A 22,193-nucleotide genomic window follows, 5' to 3' on the forward strand; every position below is an offset into this window, starting at 1 on the left:
TTTCTTTTCTCCAAATTGATGTGTACGAGACTTCTATGACCCATGTTGTGTCGGGTACATTAATAAGTAAAAGTTTATTGGTTCTATTTTTTTTTTTCCAAATATTTAAAATGAGAAAGTAAAGGAGAATACTATCTCCATGCATTGGGTACATTAGTCAAATATTCTTACTCAGTGGATATTTACTTTATGGTCGTTTATTGACACATTTCATTCTACTCTTTACATACTTTTCTCTATCCCTTATCAACTCTGAACTCAAATCAATTCCGATCACGTTTATTTCACCGATTTGAGTTTAGAATTCGAGTCTTACTACAATAAAAAATTCTCAGAAATAGTCACATCTAACTTTTTTGTTATAGTAAAAAACTCTTATATAAAATAACATTTAAATTCGAATCAAAAACTCGAATCAGCGAACTAAACGAGGCATCCATCACTTGCATCCCAAACCGTAGAACAATTCCATCACTTGTTTCAGGTGGGCTAGAGCCTACTACCGTGTTCATAATCGAGGAAGGAGTGGCCCGTGGAAAATTAATGGGCCACTCGAGCCCAACTCGTTTAAAACTCTTTTTATACTCCCTGTCGGTAACTAACTGCCAACTAGTGAGAGTAAAGTCGAAACTTGGAAAGTCGTGCCACGCTAGCTTCAAAGTTGACCAGAGTCCGCGTAGTCAGGAAGGGGAAAGTCGCCGGTGATAATAAGACGGTGACAGATGGCCATCGCCGGTACGAGACTCATGTGTGGCCCACTTCCTCCGCTCATCGGAAAAGTAGATAACCACTCGCCACTATCCGTTGCTACTTCCGCTAACAGACTTCTTCTTCCTCTTCAGGTTTCTCCCTTCTTAAAAACTACTTCATTTATGAAAAACCTTTTTAGTCTAGAAAGTTCTCTCTCTTTTTTCTCCTCATTTTTGCCTTTTCTTTTATTGCTTTATAACTCTATTTTTCTCTTTTTTTGAAAGGAGAACGTGTTATCTAAGATTAATTAGTGAGTCACAATCGGTTCTTAAGATTAGTTTCCTAACCCATTTAAGCAGGGACGCGACCAAACTTTTAATTTAATGGAGCACAAATAAACATAAAATGTATAAACATCACCATATGAAATAAAGTAACTTTTATCATATTTTTTCGTAATAAAATTTTATTAAGTAAGGTTCGTGTTACAATTATTATCGACGAGTTATCATCTTTTAGTATCGTTGCATAAGGACTTCATTTTCGATGCTATTAAAAATGTCTTTCTTAAGTATACAATTAAATTGTCATTCATCTATTCATCTCTCATTTAATTTCGCAAATGATTCTTCACAATATTTATAATAAAAAATACTCTCTCAACTGTGGCTGTAGCAACTGAAAGAATTAATGCAAGTGTGATGAGCCAATAAACTAATGGATACAGTTCATTCCTTTTTGTCTTCACCATCTTATGTGAAAGATCTCCAATGCCTTTTACTCCTTCAAACTCCTTACTAGAGCGCATGGTTTTAAAAAGCGTCAGAGGCGCACGCCTTGAGGCGCGCCTCGTGGCAAGGCGCTGGAAAAGTGCCTCAACTCCTACGCCTTATAGGGTAGGTGTTGAAGCGTGTGCCTCAACCACTTGAGGCGCACGCCTTTGAGCAGCGCCTCAGGCGGTTAGTGAGGCATCCTCCTCTCTGCAAAGGGTCTTTTGGTGGGTTATTTTAACATACTGGCCCAAAAGTTTTAAAAAGCCCAAAGTACCCAGACCCTTAATGACTAAGAAAAAACCCTAATAACAAAAGAAGTAGCCAGCCACTTGCACAGCCGTCTCTCCTCCTCCTTCTTCCTCGCACGGGCAAACACTCTTCTTCTTCTTCTCTTAGTAGTGATGATGATTGATATGTTGAGAGATTAGGTTTTTAGAAGTGCATTATGAACCTTATGATATTATGATTTTAGCCTTTTTTACGCTTCTAGTAGTGAAATAGACTTCTTTTTATGTGGATGTTTGGTTAAATTTCTTATTTTTAATGATTATTAAGTATGAATTTAGTTTTTGTTAGTATTATTTTTTTTCCTAAGTTTTTTATAGACATTTTTTTGAGGCTTATGCCTCAAAGCGCCTTGAGGCTTACGCCTTGCCTCGTAACAACAAAACGCCTCGAGGCCTGATTCCGCCTTTTAAAACCTTGCTAGAGTGAACATCAAGAATATAAGTTTTTAGCTGATTATCAAGTACAATTCACTTTGGAAAAATCCTCAAGATAAAATTCAGCAAGGAGGATTAATTTTTGCTTGTTGAAAGCAGAGAATGAAGCATTTGGACATAAACACGCAACATAAAGCAACAACTCAGTATTTGTCTTAATGAAACGATCGTTTAACTCCTGTAGTTGCATATTGATAACAGAATAGAATAACTCAACACAAAAGTGATGCAAGTTTGTAACTTCTTGAGCTTTTCTGCGTGATCTTCCTCGGGCTATAAACATATTATCCAAGTTTGGAACATCAATGTTGTGTTTTCTACAAATAGAAGAAACTTGATCAAAGAAAGACTCCCATCCTCCATCTCTCATCATTTGTAGCCTTTGCTTATATATTTCCACTAAAGTCATAGCATTAACAATGTCTTGATCCTTCCTCTGCAATGCCTTTGACAATTCATTTGTAATTCCTAATATGACTTTCATCAAATGTAGAGTAAATGCCAAGTCAAATGATTGCTTCAACATCAAAGTAGAGTAAATGTAAAGTCAAATGATTGCATCAATCTCAATAAATTGTTGGTTTCACATTTTTGCTCAGAACTCAACCCATCTTCTACAATTGTGTCAAGAAGATCGATTGTGAATGAGCACATGATGATCAAACTGATTAAAGAATCATAGCGAGTGGTATCTTAGTTTAAGCCTCTTCCACTTAAAAGTTCACCACTGCTAAAAGCTTTAGAGACCTTACTTGTATATGATGAAGAATATCACACCGTTTAGAGGAAGCTGCATCCACATTTATCACGCTAGAAATGATAAAGAAGAGTGTTGCAACTTGAATATGTTTCTTTGCTACAGCTACAAGACCAAGTTGAAGTTGATGAGCAATATAGTGAACATAATAAGCACATGGGTTCTCCTTCAAAATAAGTGTCTTTAAGCCATTGAACTCTCCTTGCATATTACTAGCCCCATCATAGCCTTGTCCTCGCAATCTAGATATGCTTCATTTGTACCTAGAAAATAAAGCATCAATTGTGATTTTAAGTGAGAGAGCCGTTGTACTGAAAATATGTTCAATACCCACAAAACGTTCAACTACACAACCATTCTTATCCACAAAACGTAGCACAATAGTCATCTGCTTTTTTATTGAGATGTCACGAGATTCATCAACTAGGATTGAAAATAATGCATCGCCCATGTCTTCCATGATTACATTAACAGTTTCAACAGCAACAACATTTACAATATCCTTCTTAGTCATAGGTGATACTGATTTGAGATTTTCAGGAGCATTCCCCTAATGTAACAGATTTTATAGCATCATTATTATTAACTAGAAACTTCAGAAACTCACGAAAATTACCTTGATTTCTTGAATCCTCTGATTCGACATCACCACGAAATGTAAGCCCTTGTCGCAAAAGAAATCGCACACAGTCAATTGATGCATTGAGGCGCAATCAATAGTCACTTTGAGCTTGATTTGTTTGCTTGTCTAAAGCAGGTTGGATATGTTGCTTTTGATTCAAAAGAGCTTCACACTTAGCCCTAGCTTGGTTGTGAGCACTATTAGGTCCCCCAACGTGTGTATCTAGTCTTTTCTTTTTTTTTTTTTTTCCAATTTTTGCACCAATCACCAACAAAACAGTCACCACCTGCTTGTTCTCCATTATTTAGTTTAAAGAAATAACAATAAAGACAAAATACAACATCTTTGGTTATGCTATACTCTAACCAATCAAGATATTCTTTGAACCAATCACGGATAAAACATCTTAGTTTTTCTCCGTATTGTGTATAGGGAAATTTATGATCTTTAGTCTGACGATGGCAATTTAACAAGTATGCTCTTCAAATATCATCACATATATTTACATTGTAATCCAAAATTGGAATTCTTAGCCCAGGATCTGTCGGAAGCTTAGAATTGTCGAATTCCTCTCTACTTGATTTTGTATTATTGTCATTTTTTCTTATAGGAAACGGCGACTCCAATGTTCTTTTAAAATATTTTAACAAAAGGTACAACATATAGTTAAAAAAATTACAAATTAACAACCAATTATACTATTAAAGCATATTATGGTAAAAGAAAATATTATGTACATTTCATGATACCAAGCAATATCACAAAAATTAAAAAATTAAAAAATTAATAGATTATTGAATTTACATACCTTAAAGCTTGAGAAGCTTTCTTTTCTTTTTTTTTTTTTTTTTCGGTAATAACTTAGCTTGATAGAAAAGGCCAAAGCGGTACCAAAAAGGAACAAAAGCTTGAGAAGTTAACAAGTTGGATATGTATCTGTTATAATTTGCAATTGCAAGACAATGACAACACAAAACAACAACAAAAAAAATGTGAAAAGAGCTAAAACTTACAAAAGTAAAACAGACGATTGTAAAATAAAAATTCTTACCAAATTACCAGCAGATTAGAGTTGGAGAGAGTATTGTGAATTTGAGATGCACCAATAATAAAAAAGGAGAGAGCGACAGAACAGAAGAAAATGAAGTGAGAGAATTGGGGTTTTCTGAAGCAGGGAATAAAGAAAATGAAAAAAAAATAAAATAAAATAAAAGAGTTAAAAGTAAGTGAAAGGGAATTTGAAAGGGCGCAAAATCAGGAAAGTTGCTAACAAAGATATTTTTATCAATTTTATATTTTATTAATGATTTTTTTCATTGGATGTAAGCCAAATCTTTCCACCAAAGCCCAAATAAAAAAGCTGAAAAACCTAAAAATAGGAGAGTAAAAAAGACTAATTAATTTACTTTTAGAAAAAAAAATCATTGGATTTTACTACTCAGTGGGGGCACAAGTATCGTTAACGGGGTTTGATGATGGGAAGTTACAGGGAGTAAAAAAAAATTTTGGCTTCTCAGTGGGGGCCTTTGCCCCCACTGGTCCCGTAGTCCCTCCGTCCTTGCATTTAAGAACCTCCCTTTCTTTTCCGAAACCTTTAACAAATTGAAAATGCTATCTATGGTTGAGTAAAATTCTGTATATGAGCTGTTTTTTCCTCTTTTTTTTTTTAGTAATTATTAGTGAATCTTCTATGAAACTCAAGGCTGTGTAGTTTTGTTTATACCCTTTTGAGTAATTTTCTGTGAAGAGTTTATTGCATTTTGAGACAACGTTAATATTAATAAATTGGTGGGTGAAAATGAAATATGTAAAATGTTGATGTAGAAGATGTAACATATTTGTTTATCAATGATAGAAACATAGTGAGCGTTTCGAAGTGGTTCCGAAAACGTTTTTTATGTTTTTTGATGAGGAAAAAATGAAAAGGAGTAGCAAATGACGTTTGGAGCAACCAAAAACAAAAAACAGAGAGGAGAATAGACGGACTGATTTCACCTAAGACGGGAGAGTTTCTGAAAGTCGTTTTCATTTTCTTGGCTCCCTCTTGCCCTCTACCCCCGAACTCAGCCTCAGAAATTGCTTACATCGAGCAGCCTCTCCCATTGAGCTCCCTCTTTCCGTCGAGCTCCCTCAGATCTTTCTCCCTCTTTCTTTGTTTGCCTTTCTTTTTCTTCCCCACTCTCATTCAGCTATCTCTTTTTCTCCCTCACTCTCTCACGTTCTCCTCCTCTCTCTCTCTCTAACTCCCACGGTTTCTGTCTCCCTTCTCCCTGAGAGACTTAAATCGAAGCTCAACCAGAGGGTTTTTCCACTCAATTTGTCATTAGTATTCCTAATTTTAGAAGGATTCAAGGAAATTTGAAGGCCTTTCTCAACATTTGTGCCATCTAAGGTAGGATTTACTTTCTCTATTACTGAATATCTCTCACAGCCTCTTTGAGTTTTTGGTTAGGGCTTGAAATTGATCTGACAATTGATTTGTGGAAGCTAAAGGTGTTGGAAGGTTTTTTTGGTTCACTTTGTCGACGAACCTCCACAGCTCCTCCCCAAATCAACTGAGGTATGGGTTTCAATACTGGTGATTTGGTTTTGTTAGGTCCGTTTTTCGGTCGGTATCACAAAAAGTGTTATAACACTAGTTATAACACTAGTTGTAACACTGATGACAGATACGTGTAAATAGATATATTTTTCTTTGATTCAGCAGCAGCAAATTATAAGGGCAGAAAAGTAATGTGAAAACATAAAAAACACAAGAAATTGATATCGCAGTTCGGTGTGCACACCTACATCTGCGGGGTCATGCCCAGACAATGAACAATCTACTAAGATAAAGAGATTACAAACATCAATCGGTCTTACACACTCAAAGACTTCCTCATTGATGTTGTCGCCGCTGTGGAGAATCCTCTTAGTGGCATTGTCCAGCGAGCACCACTCATCTTTGAAAATTTTCTCCCGAAAGCAATACGTTCTTCTCCTGAAGAACCACCTTTTGTTTTTTTCACTCAACGAGCATCAAAGCAACCTTTTGCTGCAGAATATTTCATTCAAAAGCTCTACCACGTTCATGGCTGCAGACCAAATATATACGCCCCAAATTGGTCTATAGTCTCATCTATTCTTCCACCAAAATCACCCTAAATAAAGCAACTTCTCCTTCAAGAATTCTTCCCTTACATAGAACCCATCAATTAGCCACCAAAAGTCAACCAAATCAGCTCCATAAACTTATTTCCTTTTATTGAAAAAATCATCTCAAATCCGGTGCAAGCAGCCAAGAATAGAGTCTCCATAGTAGTCTACAATCTTGCTGATTTTTTTTTTTTGAATTTACATCCTTTTGTCAATAAATTTGCCAACTAATAATCCTAACAGGTTCACTCTGAAAGGTGTTTAGCTTGTTCTCTGGTGATTTGGTGTTTAGTTAACTATTTATGTTTCTGTTTTGTATATTTCTAGTCGTTGTGTTTGGTTCCCACGAAAAAAAGTTGAAAGTGTAACATTACAGTATATTAAAAAATAGTATAACTAATTTAGAATTATATTAATTATTTAATATATTATTTAAAATACTATTACATATTTTTAAAAATGAATAAGTAAATTTTGTTTTAGTTTTTTCTTTTACGGAAAACAATTTCTTAATAAAACTACTAAACGCATTTTCAGAAATGATTTATACCTGAGATTGAAAAAGTTTTCATTTCCATTTTCATACAAAAAACAGAATTATTTTGGAACGGGTTCCATGTTAGAAAGATCCTAACACAGACTCAAAGATTTACGCAAGAATCAATCAAAGAAAGAACACAGAATATGTTTTACCAATGTTCAGATTCAAAGAATCATACGTCCCTGTTAAGCTCACTTGCAAGAAACCCTTTCCACTAAGATAAGAATTGATTACTCCCTCAATCCTCACCACACTCAAAGATTATAAGAAAGCAACCTAAAAAAATTGTGCAGAGGAGACCCAACCACTAACATATTTCTCAGGAAAAATACCCAGTGAGTAAACTGTAGAAATATCAATTAGGAGTAAAAGTAATTCATTCACTCGTGAGAATAGGCTCCAAAGAGAGGCTGAGATATATACATGGCTGCAGCCCAAAGAATAGGAATAAAATCTCTAAAAAATAGGAAACTATCAAAACAGAATATCCTCCTAACCGAATCTCCTAGAAATCAGGAAATCACACATTATCCTATATAATCACACGGTTTCCTAATAGGGCTAGATATTTCGACACTCCCCCTCAAGCTGGTGAATGTATATCCTTCATTCCCAGCTTGCTGACAATTTCTCGAAAGCTGTTCCAGGCAGTTCCTTTGTAAGCACATCCGCTAGTTGATCTTTTGTTGAAACAAACGGAGTGCATATCAACCCACTGTCAACTTTCTCTTTTCAACTTCAATGTGTTTCGTTCGACCATGTTGGACAGGATTATGAGCAATACTGATTGCTGATTTGTTGTCGCAGTATAGCTTCATTGGTCCTTCCCATTTTATTTTCAAATCATCAAGAATTATCTTCAACCATAGCAGTTCGCATATTCCCATTGCCATAGACCTGAACTCGGATTCTGCACTTGATCTTGCCACCACGTTTTGCTTCTTACTTCTCCACGTTACAAGATTTCCACCTAGGAACGTACAATAGCCCGAAGTTGACCTCCTATCAACCAATGATCCTGCATAATCCGCATCTGTATAGGCCTCTAGTGTCATACCTTCTCCTTTCTTGAATAAAATACCTTTTCCGGGATTGCCCTTCAGGTATTGCAAGATTCTATGAACCTCCCTAAGATGGGATTCTTTAGGATTGTGCATAAATTGGCTGACAATACTGACTGCAAATGCAATATCTGGTCTAGTATATGCCAAATAGATCAACCTTCCAACAAGTCTCTGATAGGAGCCTATATCCACCACGGGATCCTCTGGAGCATCACATAGTCCATGATTGAATTCAATGGGTGTGTCAACCGGCTTACAGCCCAACTTCCCTGTTTCCTTTAGTAAGTCAAGCACATACTTCTGTTGAGAGATAAAGATCCCTTGCTTTGAATGTGCCACTTCAATGCCTAGGAAGTATTTTAATTTTCCAAGCTCCTTGATATCGAATTCTCTGAGAAGACGTCGCCTTAGGTCATTCATTTCTCCCGCATCATTTCCCGTCACTATAATGTCATCCACGTAAATCAACAAAGCTGTCACTCCCCCTGAGTTAGAGTGTCTCACAAATAGAGTATGATCACCTTGACTCTGTTTATACCCCAAGGTAGTCATTACCTCGGTAAATCTTTCGAATCAAGCTCTCGGTGATTGTTTGAGTCCGTAGAGAGCCTTTTTCAATTTATACCCCATGCCCCCTTTAGATTCAAACCCAGGGAGAACCTCCATATAAATTTCCTCTTCTAGGTCACCATGGAGAAACGCATTCTTGACATCAAACTATTGTAGATTCCACCCAAAATTAGCAACCAATGACAGGAGGACTCGTACTGTGTTCATCTTTGCAACTGGGGCAAACGTCTCTACATAATCAATTTCATAGGTTTGAGTGTACCCTTTGGCAACCAACCTTCCCTTGTATCTTTCTACAGAACCGTCGGACTTATACTTCACAGTGAAAATCCATCTACATCCAACTAATTTCTTCCCTTTTGGCAATCCAACCAACTCCCATGTCTTGTTCTTTTCCAGAGCCTCTATCTCCACCTTCATAGCATCCTCCCACTTCTTGTCCCCTAATGCCTCAGATAGATTTCTCGGAATGGGTATTGTATGAAGGTTGCTAAGAAAGGCTCTATGGCTTTGGGATATGTTTTGGTAGGTCATGAACAGGTGTAGTGGGTGTTGTGTGCAGTTTCTGGTTCCTTTCCTAAGAGCAATTGGTAGGTCGGCATCACTTGGATCTCCATGTTCTTTTACAGGTTCAATGGGTTCAGCTGATGGTGTGATAATTTCAGTATGTCTGGAAGGGATTTCGGGAGTCAGAACAGTAGTACGAATAGGAGATTGTACCTGTACCGGTTGAGAGACTGGCCTTTTCTTCCTGGAATAAACCTGCAGTGGCTAAATATTGTCTTGTTTCCCCTCATCTTTCATCATTCCACCAGACGTGGGCGACTCAATTGATGGTGTACACTTAGAAAGAGTAGACTGACCAAGTGGTGAAACAGACTCAACTGAGGACTCAGGAGGAACATCGGGCTGGCCAGGAAAATCAAGGAGAGAGAGGTCCTTTGCTCTATCTTCACTTAAGGTCTCCCCCTGAAGATAGGACTGTTGGAAAAAGGACTCATTCTCGACAAAAGTAACATCCGCCGAGACATAGAATTTCCTAGTAGGTGGATGGAAGCATTTGTACCCCTTTTGTGTAGAAGAATATCTTATGAAAATGCACCGAATAGCGCGAGGGTCAAGTTTCCCTCAATTTTGGGAGTGGACATGAACAAATGCAACACTGCCAAAAATTCTAGGAACCAGATTATTGGAAGCGTTGAAGTTTGGAAAAAATTTAGTGAGAATTGCAACTGGATTTTGGAACTCAAGGACTCGAGTTGGAAGTCTATTAATAAGATGGGCAACGGTCAAAACTACTTCTCCCCAATATTGCTTCGGAACATTTTTATGGAACAATAACGCTCTTGTGACATCTAAAAGATGACCATTTTTATGTTTGGCCACTCCATTTTGTTGAGGGGTACTAACACAAGAAGACTCATGAATAATCCCTTCCTTTTGGAAAAATAGGGAGAGAATTTGATTGAAATAATCTCTGGCATTGTCAAAACGAAATCGCTTAATTCTCACATCAAACTGAGTTTTGATCATGTTGTAAAAATTGGGAAAAACACTACCGACATCCGATTTGTGTTTCAGGAGATAAATCCATGTTACACGAGTACAATCGTCAATAAACGAAACAAACCACTTAGCACCAGAAACATTAAGAACTGTAGAAGGTCCCCAGATATCACTATGAATGAGAGAAAAAGGAATAAGTGTTCTTGTATTACTTATTGGAAAGGAAGCACGTTTATGCTTGGCAAGTTCACAATCATTACAATGAAACATTTTAATTGTAGACTCTTTGAATAACATAGGAAACATCAACTTTAGGACACTAAAAGACGGATGACCTAGACGACGATGATAAAGCCAAACTTTATCTTTATTTGACAAAACTGACTCAGAAAGGAATGATGTAGATAGGGAATCCTTAACATTAGTTCTTCCACTTTGGGCTTCCAGGTAGTAAAGACCGTCCCTCTCACTAGCACGTCCAATCATCTTCCTCGTGCCCTGTTCCTGAAATATACAATATGAGGGAAAAAACGTTACATTGCAAGTGAAGTCTTTGGTAAGCTTTTGAATGGAGATGAGGTTTGCAAAAAGTTTTGGGACATGGAGAACATTTTTAAGTGTGAGAGAGTCATTTATATAAATGTCCCCCTGGCAGCAACAGTAGTACCAAACCCATCCGCTATAGTTATTTTCCTATTACTGGAATAAGGAGTATAGGAACTAAAACACTTGGAGGAATAGGTCATGTGGTCATTGGCTCCGGAATCAATCACCCACATCCTTGAAAAAAAAATTTCTGAGACATTAGCAACACAAGAGAAAGAGGAGATACCTAAAAACACCAATGAGCATGTACCTGCCGAGGAAGATTTCTCAAGAGATCCTAGCAACATCTTCAACTTGTCAATCTCTTCTTTGTCAAATCCTGAACTAGAATTCTGTGATCTCTCTTCATTGCCTGAATAACTGTGAGCCACATGTGCTTGTCCTTGCTCGTTTGTCGCAGAATTCATGTTCATATTCAGAGGTCTCCCATTCAGTTTCCAGCAGTTTTCCTTAGTGTGTCGATGTTTCTTGCAATACGAACACCACAAGGAATCTTTGTTGGATTGTCTCGAAAATACAGCCTGCCTGTTTTCTTCCTTTTGGCGTTGTTCTGAGCCAAAATATCGTACTACCTTTCTGTTATCCTCTTTTTGGCGCTGTTCTGAGCCAAAACTCCTTGTGTTATTAGCCTTTGACACCAAGGCTGAACTCTCCACAGTGGGTGCTTCAATCATAACCCCTCTTCTTCCTTCTTCAGCAAGGACGAGAGCAATTGTCTCGTTTAATGAAGGCAGATCATCCTTTCCGAGTATCTGTACTCGTACAGCATCAAACTCCACATTCAATCCTGCGAGAAAGTCATAGATTCGCCATTTTTCAACAAATCTTTTAAGAAGGGTTGCATCCTCACTACACTTCATTTGAATGCACTGGTAATGGTCCATCTCTTGCCAAAGAGATTTCAAAAGATTGGAGTATTCTGTGATTGACCGATTTCCCTGCTTAGTGGCTGAGATTTTGGTCTTAATTTCATAAATCTGGGCAGCATCATTGACTTTTGAGTATGTTTCTCTTACGGCATCCCATATCTCCTTTGCCGTACTCAAATACATGCATGTGTCACTTATTTCGAGCAGCATAGAGTTCCATAACCAGGACATAACAAGTGAGTCCTATTCATCCCAAGCATCAAACTTAGGGTCTCCCTATTTAGGCCCATTACCGAGCAAATGACTCAGTTTGCCTCTTCCCTTAAAAAACGTGCGAACCAATTGAGACCACTTAAGATAATTTTTTCCATTTAATCTATAAGCAGCCTGAATATTCTGCAGGTCCCCTGTAGAAGAGTTAATGTTGCTCTCGGTCGAGGAAATCCCAGAAGACTCAGTCGTTTTGCTGGTTGCAGATGCATCAATCATGGTGGTTGGATAAATAGGTCACGTTTTAGAGGGTGATAGCATAAACGAAAGAATGAAGGGTTGGTCTTTTAATAAAAGGTTCAAGTGAATCAGCGAGCAGTAAAAAAGCTGAGGAATAACGCTGAAAAATGCTGATTGAACAGGCTGACAGAAGCAGAGAAAAACAGGAAGAAACAACCCAGAAAAAGAGCCTAGGGCTCTGATACCATGTAGAAATATCAATTAGGAGTAAAAGTAATTCATTCACTCGTGAGAATAGATTACAAAGAGAGGCTGAGATATATACATGGCTGCAGCCCAAAGAATAGGAATAAAATCTCTAAAAAATAGGAAACTATCAAAACAGAATATCCTCCTAACCGAATCTCCTAGAAATCAGGAAATCACACATTATCCTATATAATCATACGGTTTCCTAATAGGGCTAGATATTTCGACATAAACCAATCCCTTTACCCAGATTTTCCCAGTACCCAAACACAAAGAAAAGATCTCTCACTACACCACAGTTTCTCTCGCTTATTTCTCTCACTAGAAATCTCTCTCTGATAATCTCAAAAGTCTCTCTGTTCTGAACTGTAGAAGAAGAAGAAGACTTGTTGATATTCTCGAATCATCTCCACCGACACTAGCCTCTCCACGTATCATTTGTTGAGTGGTGCATCCAAAAAACAACGCTGCGTTTTACTCAGTGGCTAAACGACCAAACGACAGTTAACATATATATATATATATAACCAATTCTTCATGTCATTTTTCAGGAATTACTCCTCACACCATTCCACCTTAATTTATGAAAGAGGACAATGTCCAATAACCCTGAGCTTCTCGCAAAGTTCATTGCCCTGACTTGATATAATCAAGTCTTGCCAATGCTCAACAAGCCCATGCACTTCTGGAACTTGCTGGCAGTGACAACTTTAGTAGCCATATTTGATGGATTTTCCTCTGTGTTGGTCTTCTCAAGTTCAATTGACCCTTCAACCTTTTCCCTTATGAAGTGGTGTCGTACATCAATGTTATTTGTCTTTTCATGGTACACTAGATTCTTGCAGAGGTGAATTGCTGACTGACTATCTGAGTAAATCACAACAACTTCTTTCAAGACTTTCAGCTCTTTTAACAGACCTTGAAAGTTGATGCAGCAAACTTAAGCTGATCCACCTTGCATTTGCCTAGAAGCCCTTGTTTACTGAGTTCTCTTAGCCCCCTCTCACTAACATGTCCAAGATGTTTATGCCACAGATCAGTCTCTGAGTTCTCTTTAATCACTGACTGGTTGAACCTATTACTACATGACCTAGTACATACAACCCCTGATGTTTTCTTCCTTTAAGAACCACTAGAGATCCCTTTAGAACCTTTAAGATTCCACCTTCTACCTTGTAAGAATATCCAAAATCATCTAGTGCCCCGAGAGAGATAAGATTCCTCCTAAGCTCCGGGATATGTTTGACATTCTTGAGCACACATTGTGTTACATTTGCCAGTTTCGCCACAACCGATCCAACTCCAACCACTGAATAAGAATGGTTGTTTCCCATCAAGACCCTGCCGCCATTACAGCCTTCATACTCAGTAAACCACTCTTTCTTAAGACACATATGATATGTGCACCTAGAATCCAATATCTATTCTGTCTCATTTTGGCTGACTCAAACAGCCAACATTTCAGAGCTTTCATACCTTGAATCTTGGCTTGCAACTGCAGCATCACCTTCACCTGCCTTCTTTTCAACCAGCTTTCTTTTCCATTCTTTACAGAACCTCTTGATAAAGCCCGGCTTATTACAGTGATAGCATTTCCTCTGACCATTTCTTGATTTTGATATGGAGTTCTGTCTATTAACAGGCTTGCTCTGATCTCTCTTTTGCGGTCTGCCTCCAGAGAAAAGCCCTTCATCTCCATGATTGTCATTCTTGGAGGACATTTCAAATTTAAGTTCTAACTCTCTAGACCTTAAAGCTGACAGAACATCCTCTAAAGTAAGACTTTCCCTTGCATACTTGATGGCATTTTCAACATCTTTAAACGTTTCTGGAAGGGAGATTAACAGTAAAATCGCATGGTTTTCTTCTTCTATATTTTCTCCAATGTTTGGCCAAATCAATAACTATTTTATTGAAATCATTTGAATTCTTCTCAAGAGATTTTGAAGTATCCATCCTAAAATTGAAAAGGCTTTCTTTAAGGTAAATTTTGTTGGTGAGTGATTTGGTCATGAACAATTGTTCAAGTTTCATAAATACCTTTGCAGCAGTATTTTCTTCATTTACTTGTCTGAGAACATTATCAGCAAGATAGAGGATGATCATTGAGTTGGCGATTTCTTGCATCTCCTCCTTTTCTACGTCAGTACCAGAAAAATCCTTCATATCCCTGAGAGCTTTAGCAACTTTCTGTTGAACTAAAATTGCTCTCATTTTCTTTCTCCATAAATCGAAATCACCAGAGCCATCGAACTTCTCCAGTTTGAACTTCATCAAAACCATGGCTGACTAGAACATTCGGTGACTTCTTCAGAATTCTTGATCCTTGATCTTCGAGCCCCCTTTGATTTATGCCTCGAACCAAAGCTATGATACCACTGTTAGAAAGATCCTACCACAGACTCAAAGATTTAAGCAAGAATCAATCAAAGAAAGAACACAGAATATGTTTCACCAAGGTTCGGATTCAAAGAATCCTACGTCCCCGTTGGGCTCACTTGCGAGAAACCCTTTCCACTAGATAAGAATTGATTACACCCTCAATCCTCACCACACACAAAGATTACAAGAAAGCAACCCATAAAAACTGTACAGAGAAGACCAACCACTAACGTGTTTCTCAGGAAAAATACCCAGTGAGTAAACCAATCTCTTTACCCAGATTTTTCGAGTACCCAAACACAAGGAACAAATCTCTCACTTCACCACAGTTTCTCTCACTAGAACTCTCTCTCTGATAATCTCAAAAGTCTCTCTCTATTTTGAACTGTAGAAGAAGACTTGTTGATATTCTCGAATCATCTCCGCCGACACTAGCCTCTCCACGTGTCATTTTTTGAGTGGCGCATCTAAAAAACAACGCTGCGTTTTACTCAGTGGCTAAACGACCAAACGACAACTAACATATATATATATAACCAATTCTTCATGTCGTTTTTCAAGAGTTACTCCTCACAATATTCCAAACGCGCCCATAATTTCTTTCCCCAAAAATAACTTAAAAGAATCTCTTTACTAAAAGTAGAACTGTTAATACCATTTTATAGAGTAGATGGTTGTGTATTCAATTTGTTAGCCTAAGCCACATTATGGAAAGACCTTAGTATGAAGGATCCTCTTAATATACACATCTTCTGAGGGCTTGTCATTTAGCCAGTTTTGACCCTAATGGAAAGTGGAAACAGATAACGCGTACTATGGTCAGTAAGTGTAACTTGTACATTTGTCATGATGAATAACGCTGATCTGCAAAATACTAAGTCTTGGTATATGTCTCTAATCCCCTACATCAAATGAGTTGATTCCTTATCCTGATGGTTGTTACATTTAGTTTGAGTAGTTATGTTGAGGGTGTTTATAACTTAGGAGATGTAATTTTGCTCTAATTTGTCCTTTTAAAATGTTGAGTGGTTAGTAGGGAGATTTACTTTGTTATAATGCTGTTCTGTGGCTACTAAATGCTAATTGGATGACCACCTATAGGGTGGTAAGGTTCAAGCTTGGATGCTTCATAGCCCCGCTTTGAAATCTTTTTCCGATTGATCAGATCAATGTTTAGTGCGGAGTGAAACTGAGTTCATTTCTTAAGTAGAATTGAGTAAGTTGGTTTTCGTTAAATAATCTACTATATGCAAGGGGAAGGGGATGATCCCTTTATTACAAGCAAAAATAATTGACGGTTGGATAGAAAATCATTTGGCGAATGGCATTTATCAGTATACACTTCTCCCACGAGTAAAGGTGAAGGTCAACAATGTTGGTTTCGAATAAATTTTTCGCACGCCGAGAGGAATGAAAGAGAAACTTGAGACAAGTTATTTGAAATCTAACAGTCACAAAAATGTTCTATTCGAGAATACCAACTACCAAGGTGCTCCACATACTAGGTTATTTAAACTGGTCTCCAATTTTCTTTGTAGGCCTGGTAATGAAGGCAGAATTAAGCACCCTTCTGCAAGCATAAACACTCTAGTGATCTTCTGAACAAGTTAGTATAGACGTGGAAAAACATCATAGTAAATCCTCTAGTACGAGTCATCCTCCTCTTTAGCGCTTAACATAATTTGAATTAGAGTGAACTAAGGTTAGAAGGAAGGCACCAAGTTTTGGATCAACTTTTCTTTGATGTGTACTCTATTTAGCTTCTTCCTTTACATTGCAGGTGAAGATTGAGGAAGGACAAAAATTACAGGCTCAAAAATCCTTTTCGGTTTCACGAAGAGATGCGATGCTAGTTTTGGCTGCTCAGACTTTTAGTGCAATCACTTTCTGGTCAATAGAACCCGCGGAGGCTCGTATTAGTAGATCTGAAACCAAGAGGAAGATCTTGGAGAAGCTGGAGCAACTTAGGGAAAAAGCTGGGATTTCAAAGCCAAAAGATGACAGCGAGAAAATTCCATCTCCACAACCACCTTCAGGAAAGGATGGAAACCTTCAAGCTTCGTAGTCATCTCGGAGTTCCCCAAAGAACCCAGTTGGAAGTCTGGTGGAAGTACCCATCCTTTAAATTCCATTTCATGATCTTTCGAATGTGAGCCCTATGCCTTTTAATTTAAGATCGCTGTAATGTATTGTCATTTTCTAACCATGAAATAGAAGCATACACATTCATGGTTTCTGTTGGTTGAGTATCTATTAAGATGGGAAAATCCAGAGGTTTGGACTATTCATTCTTGTTGAACCAACTCTTAGAATTGTGATTCAGAGTCTGCCATGGCAATTAGGACATTATTCCAAGTCAAGAATGCACGTCCCACGCTTGATCCTCTACTAATATTGGTAGTAAGACTTTCAAAATAAATGTAAGCTAAGAACAATACCAAGATTTCAAGAATTTTGATAAATTTTGATGATTTTAATAATTAATACTTTGATTTGCCAATTGATATATTACATTAGGATAAACTTAGCAAGTAGATGTTGTACAAACACTTAGCCCTGTTGATTTCACCAATTTGAATTTTGTTACAGTAAAAAGTTCTCAAAAACAGTCATATTTAACTTTTTTGTTACAGTAAAAAGCTCTTACATAAAATTACATCTTAATTCGAATTAAAAACTCGAATCAGCAAATTAAACGGGCCCTAAACATTTCTTGTCTTAGCTTCTTGTAGTTTAATTTTGTAATTAAATAAATTAAAATTATTGGGGAAAGGCCACCGAACACAATATTGATCCACATTATTGTAGTTTAATTTTGTACTGAGTTTTTGGTATTTTCAATTTTAACCTTTTTATTTCCTCCTTTCAAATCAAGTTAAACTTGCAAGGTATGAGAGCTTTTTCAGGGCAGAGACTTCATGCAAAGATGCTTTTCTTCTTCCCTCCTCTTTTTTCAATCTCCAATTTTAAATTCGAAGTGATTGCTATTGTTTCCGTTCTTTTCGCATATTCGAGTTTTATTACAGTAAAAAGCTTTCAGAAATAGTCACATCTATTTTTTTTGCTACAGTAAAAAGCTCTCACACAATATCACATTTCAACTCGAATTAGCGAACCGAACAGGTAATCTCTCACAATTTGAAACGAAAGTTTAAGATTGGTTTAAAGTTTAAACAAGCAAATTCTTATTATATTTTTTAGAGTTCTTTCATATTTTTTGTTGTTTCGGTTCTTTTCGGATTTATGGTCTTGTTGTTTTATTTCCTATCATGTCTCGAAAAACAAAAGAAACTAAAATGGAAAAAGAAAAAAAAATGTTTAAAGGCAAAATAAAAAAATGATAAAAAAAAGATCAAAATGAATAAATAAATGTGTTTTAAGGCAAAAGGTAAAAAAAATAATAATAAAGGACTAAATAAGTTTTAGGACAAAAGTAATTAAAATAAAAAAATATAAAGTTTTAAGGAGAAAATAAAAAATAAAAAATGGTGAAAATAAAAAAATAATTAAGTTTTGGAAGAAAAAGAAAACAAATAAAGGGCTTGAAGAAAATGTGGGGGAAGTATCGACCAAAATGCCACCGTCCGTTTAATTTGAATAATAATAAAATAGTAGCTTATAATATATTCGTTTAGTTTGCGGCTTCAAATTGATATGGTTTAAATCTTTATGGTTTTAATTGAAAATTCTGAACTAATATGGTTTAACTATAATACAACTTAACATTTGAAAGTATAAAGTTTGAACAGTAAATAAAACATCGCGTCAAAAAGCAAGTGTTCGTGTAGTATGATAATATCTTTTTTTAATGAAATATATTATGATAATTGTGAGAAAATCATAAATAAAATTATGGTTCTATGTTCAAGTCCATGTGAATTTAGCGGGTGTTTTGAATTAAAAAAATTGATTTTAGATAAGTTCCAACATCACATTAGCCTCAAAACCAACTCAACCAAATCAAAATGCACATCTAAATTCCAGTTTGAAGTAGACTCATGGATTCAAACCCACGCGAACTTAGAACCAAACGCAGTAGTTAAATTATTGATAGGCAATACTCTAGCAAAGAATACGACAAGAAATTCCGAATATTTATCACACGAGTGATTGGCGTGATTATTTTTTAAATTTAGTAATTGAGGCTTTAAGTCTTATATTTTTTATTTAAATGTTTTTCTTTTCCATGTTGATAACAATATTGATGGATTAAATTTCTAAAATTTATTCATTGTCGTCTCGGATGATTCTTTTTTTTTCTATGAAAAGTCGCCTCATTGATATATGATAACCCAATACTCTAGCAAATAATGCGACTAGAAATTCTTAAACTTGGTTACACATTTCTCAATTGGAATACGCACATAACAACCTAAATAGTAACCAACACAATCAGTCACAAGCACTATAAATTAAAAACGACGTGTCGCAAAATTAAACTTAAAGGAAAAAAAAATCAGTTTGTCTTCTTGTCCATGTTGGCGATAAGTTTCCGCATCTGGAATCTCCAAAACAGAAAATAAGCCAACCCGAGTCCAACCAAAACGAATATCCAAACACTCTCTTCCTTGTTCTCCTTCTCCGATCTCACTTCCTCTATCCCAAACACCTCCCTATCCGAATTCCCCATAATGCCCTCCAAAACATGCCCATATAACACATACGCCCTCCCGTCGCCACCCACGGTCACCGAAGTCGGAAATCTCTCCTCATCAAGGGCAATTTCGTCATAAATTACCCCTTCCCCCCAGCTGTCGTGGCTCTTCAGCAACCAAAGCTTATTCGGCGAGACGACCAAAACGGCGCCGTCGCCGCGGACGGCGATCCCGTCGGCGAGCGGCAGGTCCTTGTTCAGGAGGACGAGCCTGGCGGCGCCGTCGCCCTCGCTGACCTTAAACATCTTCCCGGTGTTGCTCTGGACCACCAGGAGGTAACCCTTGCTGACGTAAGCGACGCCGTTGAGGCCGCAGAACGCGAATGGCGAGTCGCGATCGACGTCGTGGGCGGAGAACGCCGGTGATCGGGAGAAGATCGAGGCCTCTCCTTTGTCGTTCACCTTCCAGATGAGGTTCCCGGCGGAGTTCGTGACGTAGGCGTTTCCCTTGAAGTCGACGGCGACGTCGTTGGCGATCTGCCGGACGGTGTCGTTTTCGGCGCCGTGGAGGGGGGAGAGGAAGAGGCGGCGGCGCGTGCGAAGGTCGTAGGCGGCGAGGGCGTTGAAGTGAGGGAGGGGTTCCATGGCGTGGACAGCGGCAAGGAGGCGGTTGTTGAGGGAGTCGACGGCGATGCCGAGGATGGTGACGTTCTCAGGGAGGTCGGTGTCGGAGAGTAGGGTTTCGGCGACGCCGGCGTCGGAGACGGAGACGATTTTGCGGTCGGTTAGGGAGCCGACGAGAAAGTGCTGGGCCGAGGGGTCCCACGCGATGCCCTCCGGGTAAAGATTTGGGGATCGGAAGTTGATGACATGGGCCTTTCGGGCGTCGGTTCGGGCTGGTAGTGGGCCCAACAAGATGACGAGGACGAGGACGGCGGCGGAGAAGGATAAGGGGATTTGGGGAAGATTCGATGGGAATTGAGTCATGGTTGATGAGAGAGCGTGTGATTGATTGAAGAGAGTAAATTTGAGCTTTAAAGGGTTGTTTTTCTTGTAAAAGGATCCACTGATAAGGTTTTCTTGTCAAACAGGCTTTTGTTTCTGAATCGTTGAACCGGCGGAGCGTTTTTATTACCCAATCGTTTGTTTTTGTTTTTGCGTTTGACAGGCCTAGCTGGTACCTTTTTTTTTTTTTTTTTTTTTTAGAACCGAGCTGGTACGTTTTATATAATGAGAATGGGAGCAAAAATTAGGGATATATGGATTTATAAACCAGTTTCCTACCCAGTATGGACCTCATCTAGTAATTATTAATTATCCAATATATATATATATATATATATATATATGTATATGTATAAATATATGTTGAAGAGGATGGAGGAATAGAATATGAAAATTGCCAGTGCTGCTTTCTCAAGTAAGGAACATGTATAGATTAGCAAAATAATAATAATAATAATAATAATAATAAGCAACATGTATATTTTTTTCTTTTTTCATCTGTAGTTAAAGAATGAACAATGCAACGAGTCATTCTTATACTAATTTTTCACTATAGTGTGGTAACCAAAAGTTATTAAACCTTAATTATTAAAGCCTTTCAATTCTATAAGTAAAACGATTAATTTTCTGTGTTGGGATTTGTCATTTGAGCATCCTTTAGCCAAATCAGAAACTACTCTAGTGACTCCAAGATGCAAACTTTGAATTTCTATAGTGAACGAAATCATTAGAACACAATTGGGAAAAAAAAAAAAAGAAATTGAAAACGTTACCATGAAACTAAAGTATTGTAGTAAACATTGTATCAGGTGACAATAATTCTGAATATTTGAAATGTTATCTCTCTGCCTTAACTTTTTTATTCTTCGCCGAATCACCTGACAAAAAGGGAAGTGAAACGCCATCTCATTTTCATATAGAGCAGAACTACTGGTCATATACTTTCGACAAGGAAAGCTTTTTATGTGATTTAGGTGAAACGCCATCTCATTTTCATATAGAGCACAACTACTGGTCATATACTTTCGACAAGGAAAGCTTTTCGTGTGATTTGGAGGAAATGTTAGTCGAGGATACTTTTCATTGAATGTATGGATTGTTTGGTTGTTAGATTTATGTCATGATTTGAATCATAATCCGTGGTTCGTTATAGTATTTTCTCTCATAAAAAACATACGTAAATTAAAAATAATTTTAAATCATGATTCTGAATCCATCAACCAAACGTTCACTTCGTGTTTGTGAAGAGTCAATGAAAGCTGCAAAGCCACTCTTTATTCCTCTTGGAAAAGAGAAACTGTAACGCAATTTTCTCTTGCCTCTTTTTTTTTTTTTTTTTCTCTCCAATTTTTGTCTTAATTCATTTTAAGAACTTCTACTTCCCTTCAAGCATGGCTAGAGAAGATGTGGAGTGTGGAAGAAGAGAGTTTGGAGGCAACAATTGAGCGACTGAGAATTGGATTTCGTGGTTGATGCCTGTGTTCGTGGGTGCTAATGTTGTTGTTTTCTTAGTGGCCATGTCCCATGTGTGTCGACAACTACCGAGTAACAATCTTGGTTTTGAAGGAGATTGTGTTGCCAAGTTTCTTGGTAGGCTTTCGTTTCAGCCTCCTCTTTTCGGTCACTCCTTTTCTACGTCAGTTTTTCTTCTCCCTACT

At 37.5% G+C, this 22,193-nt stretch overlaps 2 protein-coding genes across 2 annotated transcripts; one reads left to right on the forward strand and one right to left on the reverse strand.

Moving 5' to 3' along the window:
* The first annotated feature begins 722 nt into the window (after window positions 1-722).
* Window positions 723-17,307, forward strand: LOC21385265. Its single transcript, XM_024171522.1, has 4 exons — window positions 723-842; window positions 5,907-5,956; window positions 6,058-6,124; window positions 16,717-17,307. Exons 1-4 carry the CDS (start codon window positions 723-725, stop codon window positions 16,999-17,001), a joined length of 522 nt encoding a protein of 173 aa, XP_024027290.1. The 3' UTR covers window positions 17,002-17,307.
* A 1,940-nt stretch (window positions 17,308-19,247) lies between these two features.
* Window positions 19,248-20,816, reverse strand: LOC21385266. The gene has a single exon (XM_010107087.2). It carries the CDS (start codon window positions 20,515-20,517, stop codon window positions 19,393-19,395), a length of 1,125 nt encoding a protein of 374 aa, XP_010105389.1. The 5' UTR covers window positions 20,518-20,816; the 3' UTR covers window positions 19,248-19,392.
* Between the last annotated feature and the right edge of the window lie 1,377 nt (window positions 20,817-22,193).

This window comes from Morus notabilis, unplaced genomic scaffold (genome assembly GCF_000414095.1).
Source record: "Morus notabilis unplaced genomic scaffold, ASM41409v2 Scaffold4254, whole genome shotgun sequence".
NCBI lineage: Eukaryota > Viridiplantae > Streptophyta > Magnoliopsida > Rosales > Moraceae > Morus > Morus notabilis.

Excerpts from the sequence above, each read along its gene's own strand:
- LOC21385266 (XM_010107087.2), bottom strand. The coding sequence starts at position 20,517 with ATGACTCAATTCCCATCGAATCTTCCCCAAATCCCCTTATCCTTCTCC.
- LOC21385265 (XM_024171522.1), top strand. The coding sequence starts at position 723 with ATGGCCATCGCCGGTACGAGACTCATGTGTGGCCCACTTCCTCCGCTC. Across the intron at positions 5,957-6,057 it reads CAACATTTGTGCCATCTAAG|GTGTTGGAAGGTTTTTTTGG; the intron begins GTAGGATTTACT and ends TGGAAGCTAAAG. Across the intron at positions 6,125-16,716 it reads TCCTCCCCAAATCAACTGAG|GTGAAGATTGAGGAAGGACA; the intron begins GTATGGGTTTCA and ends TTTACATTGCAG.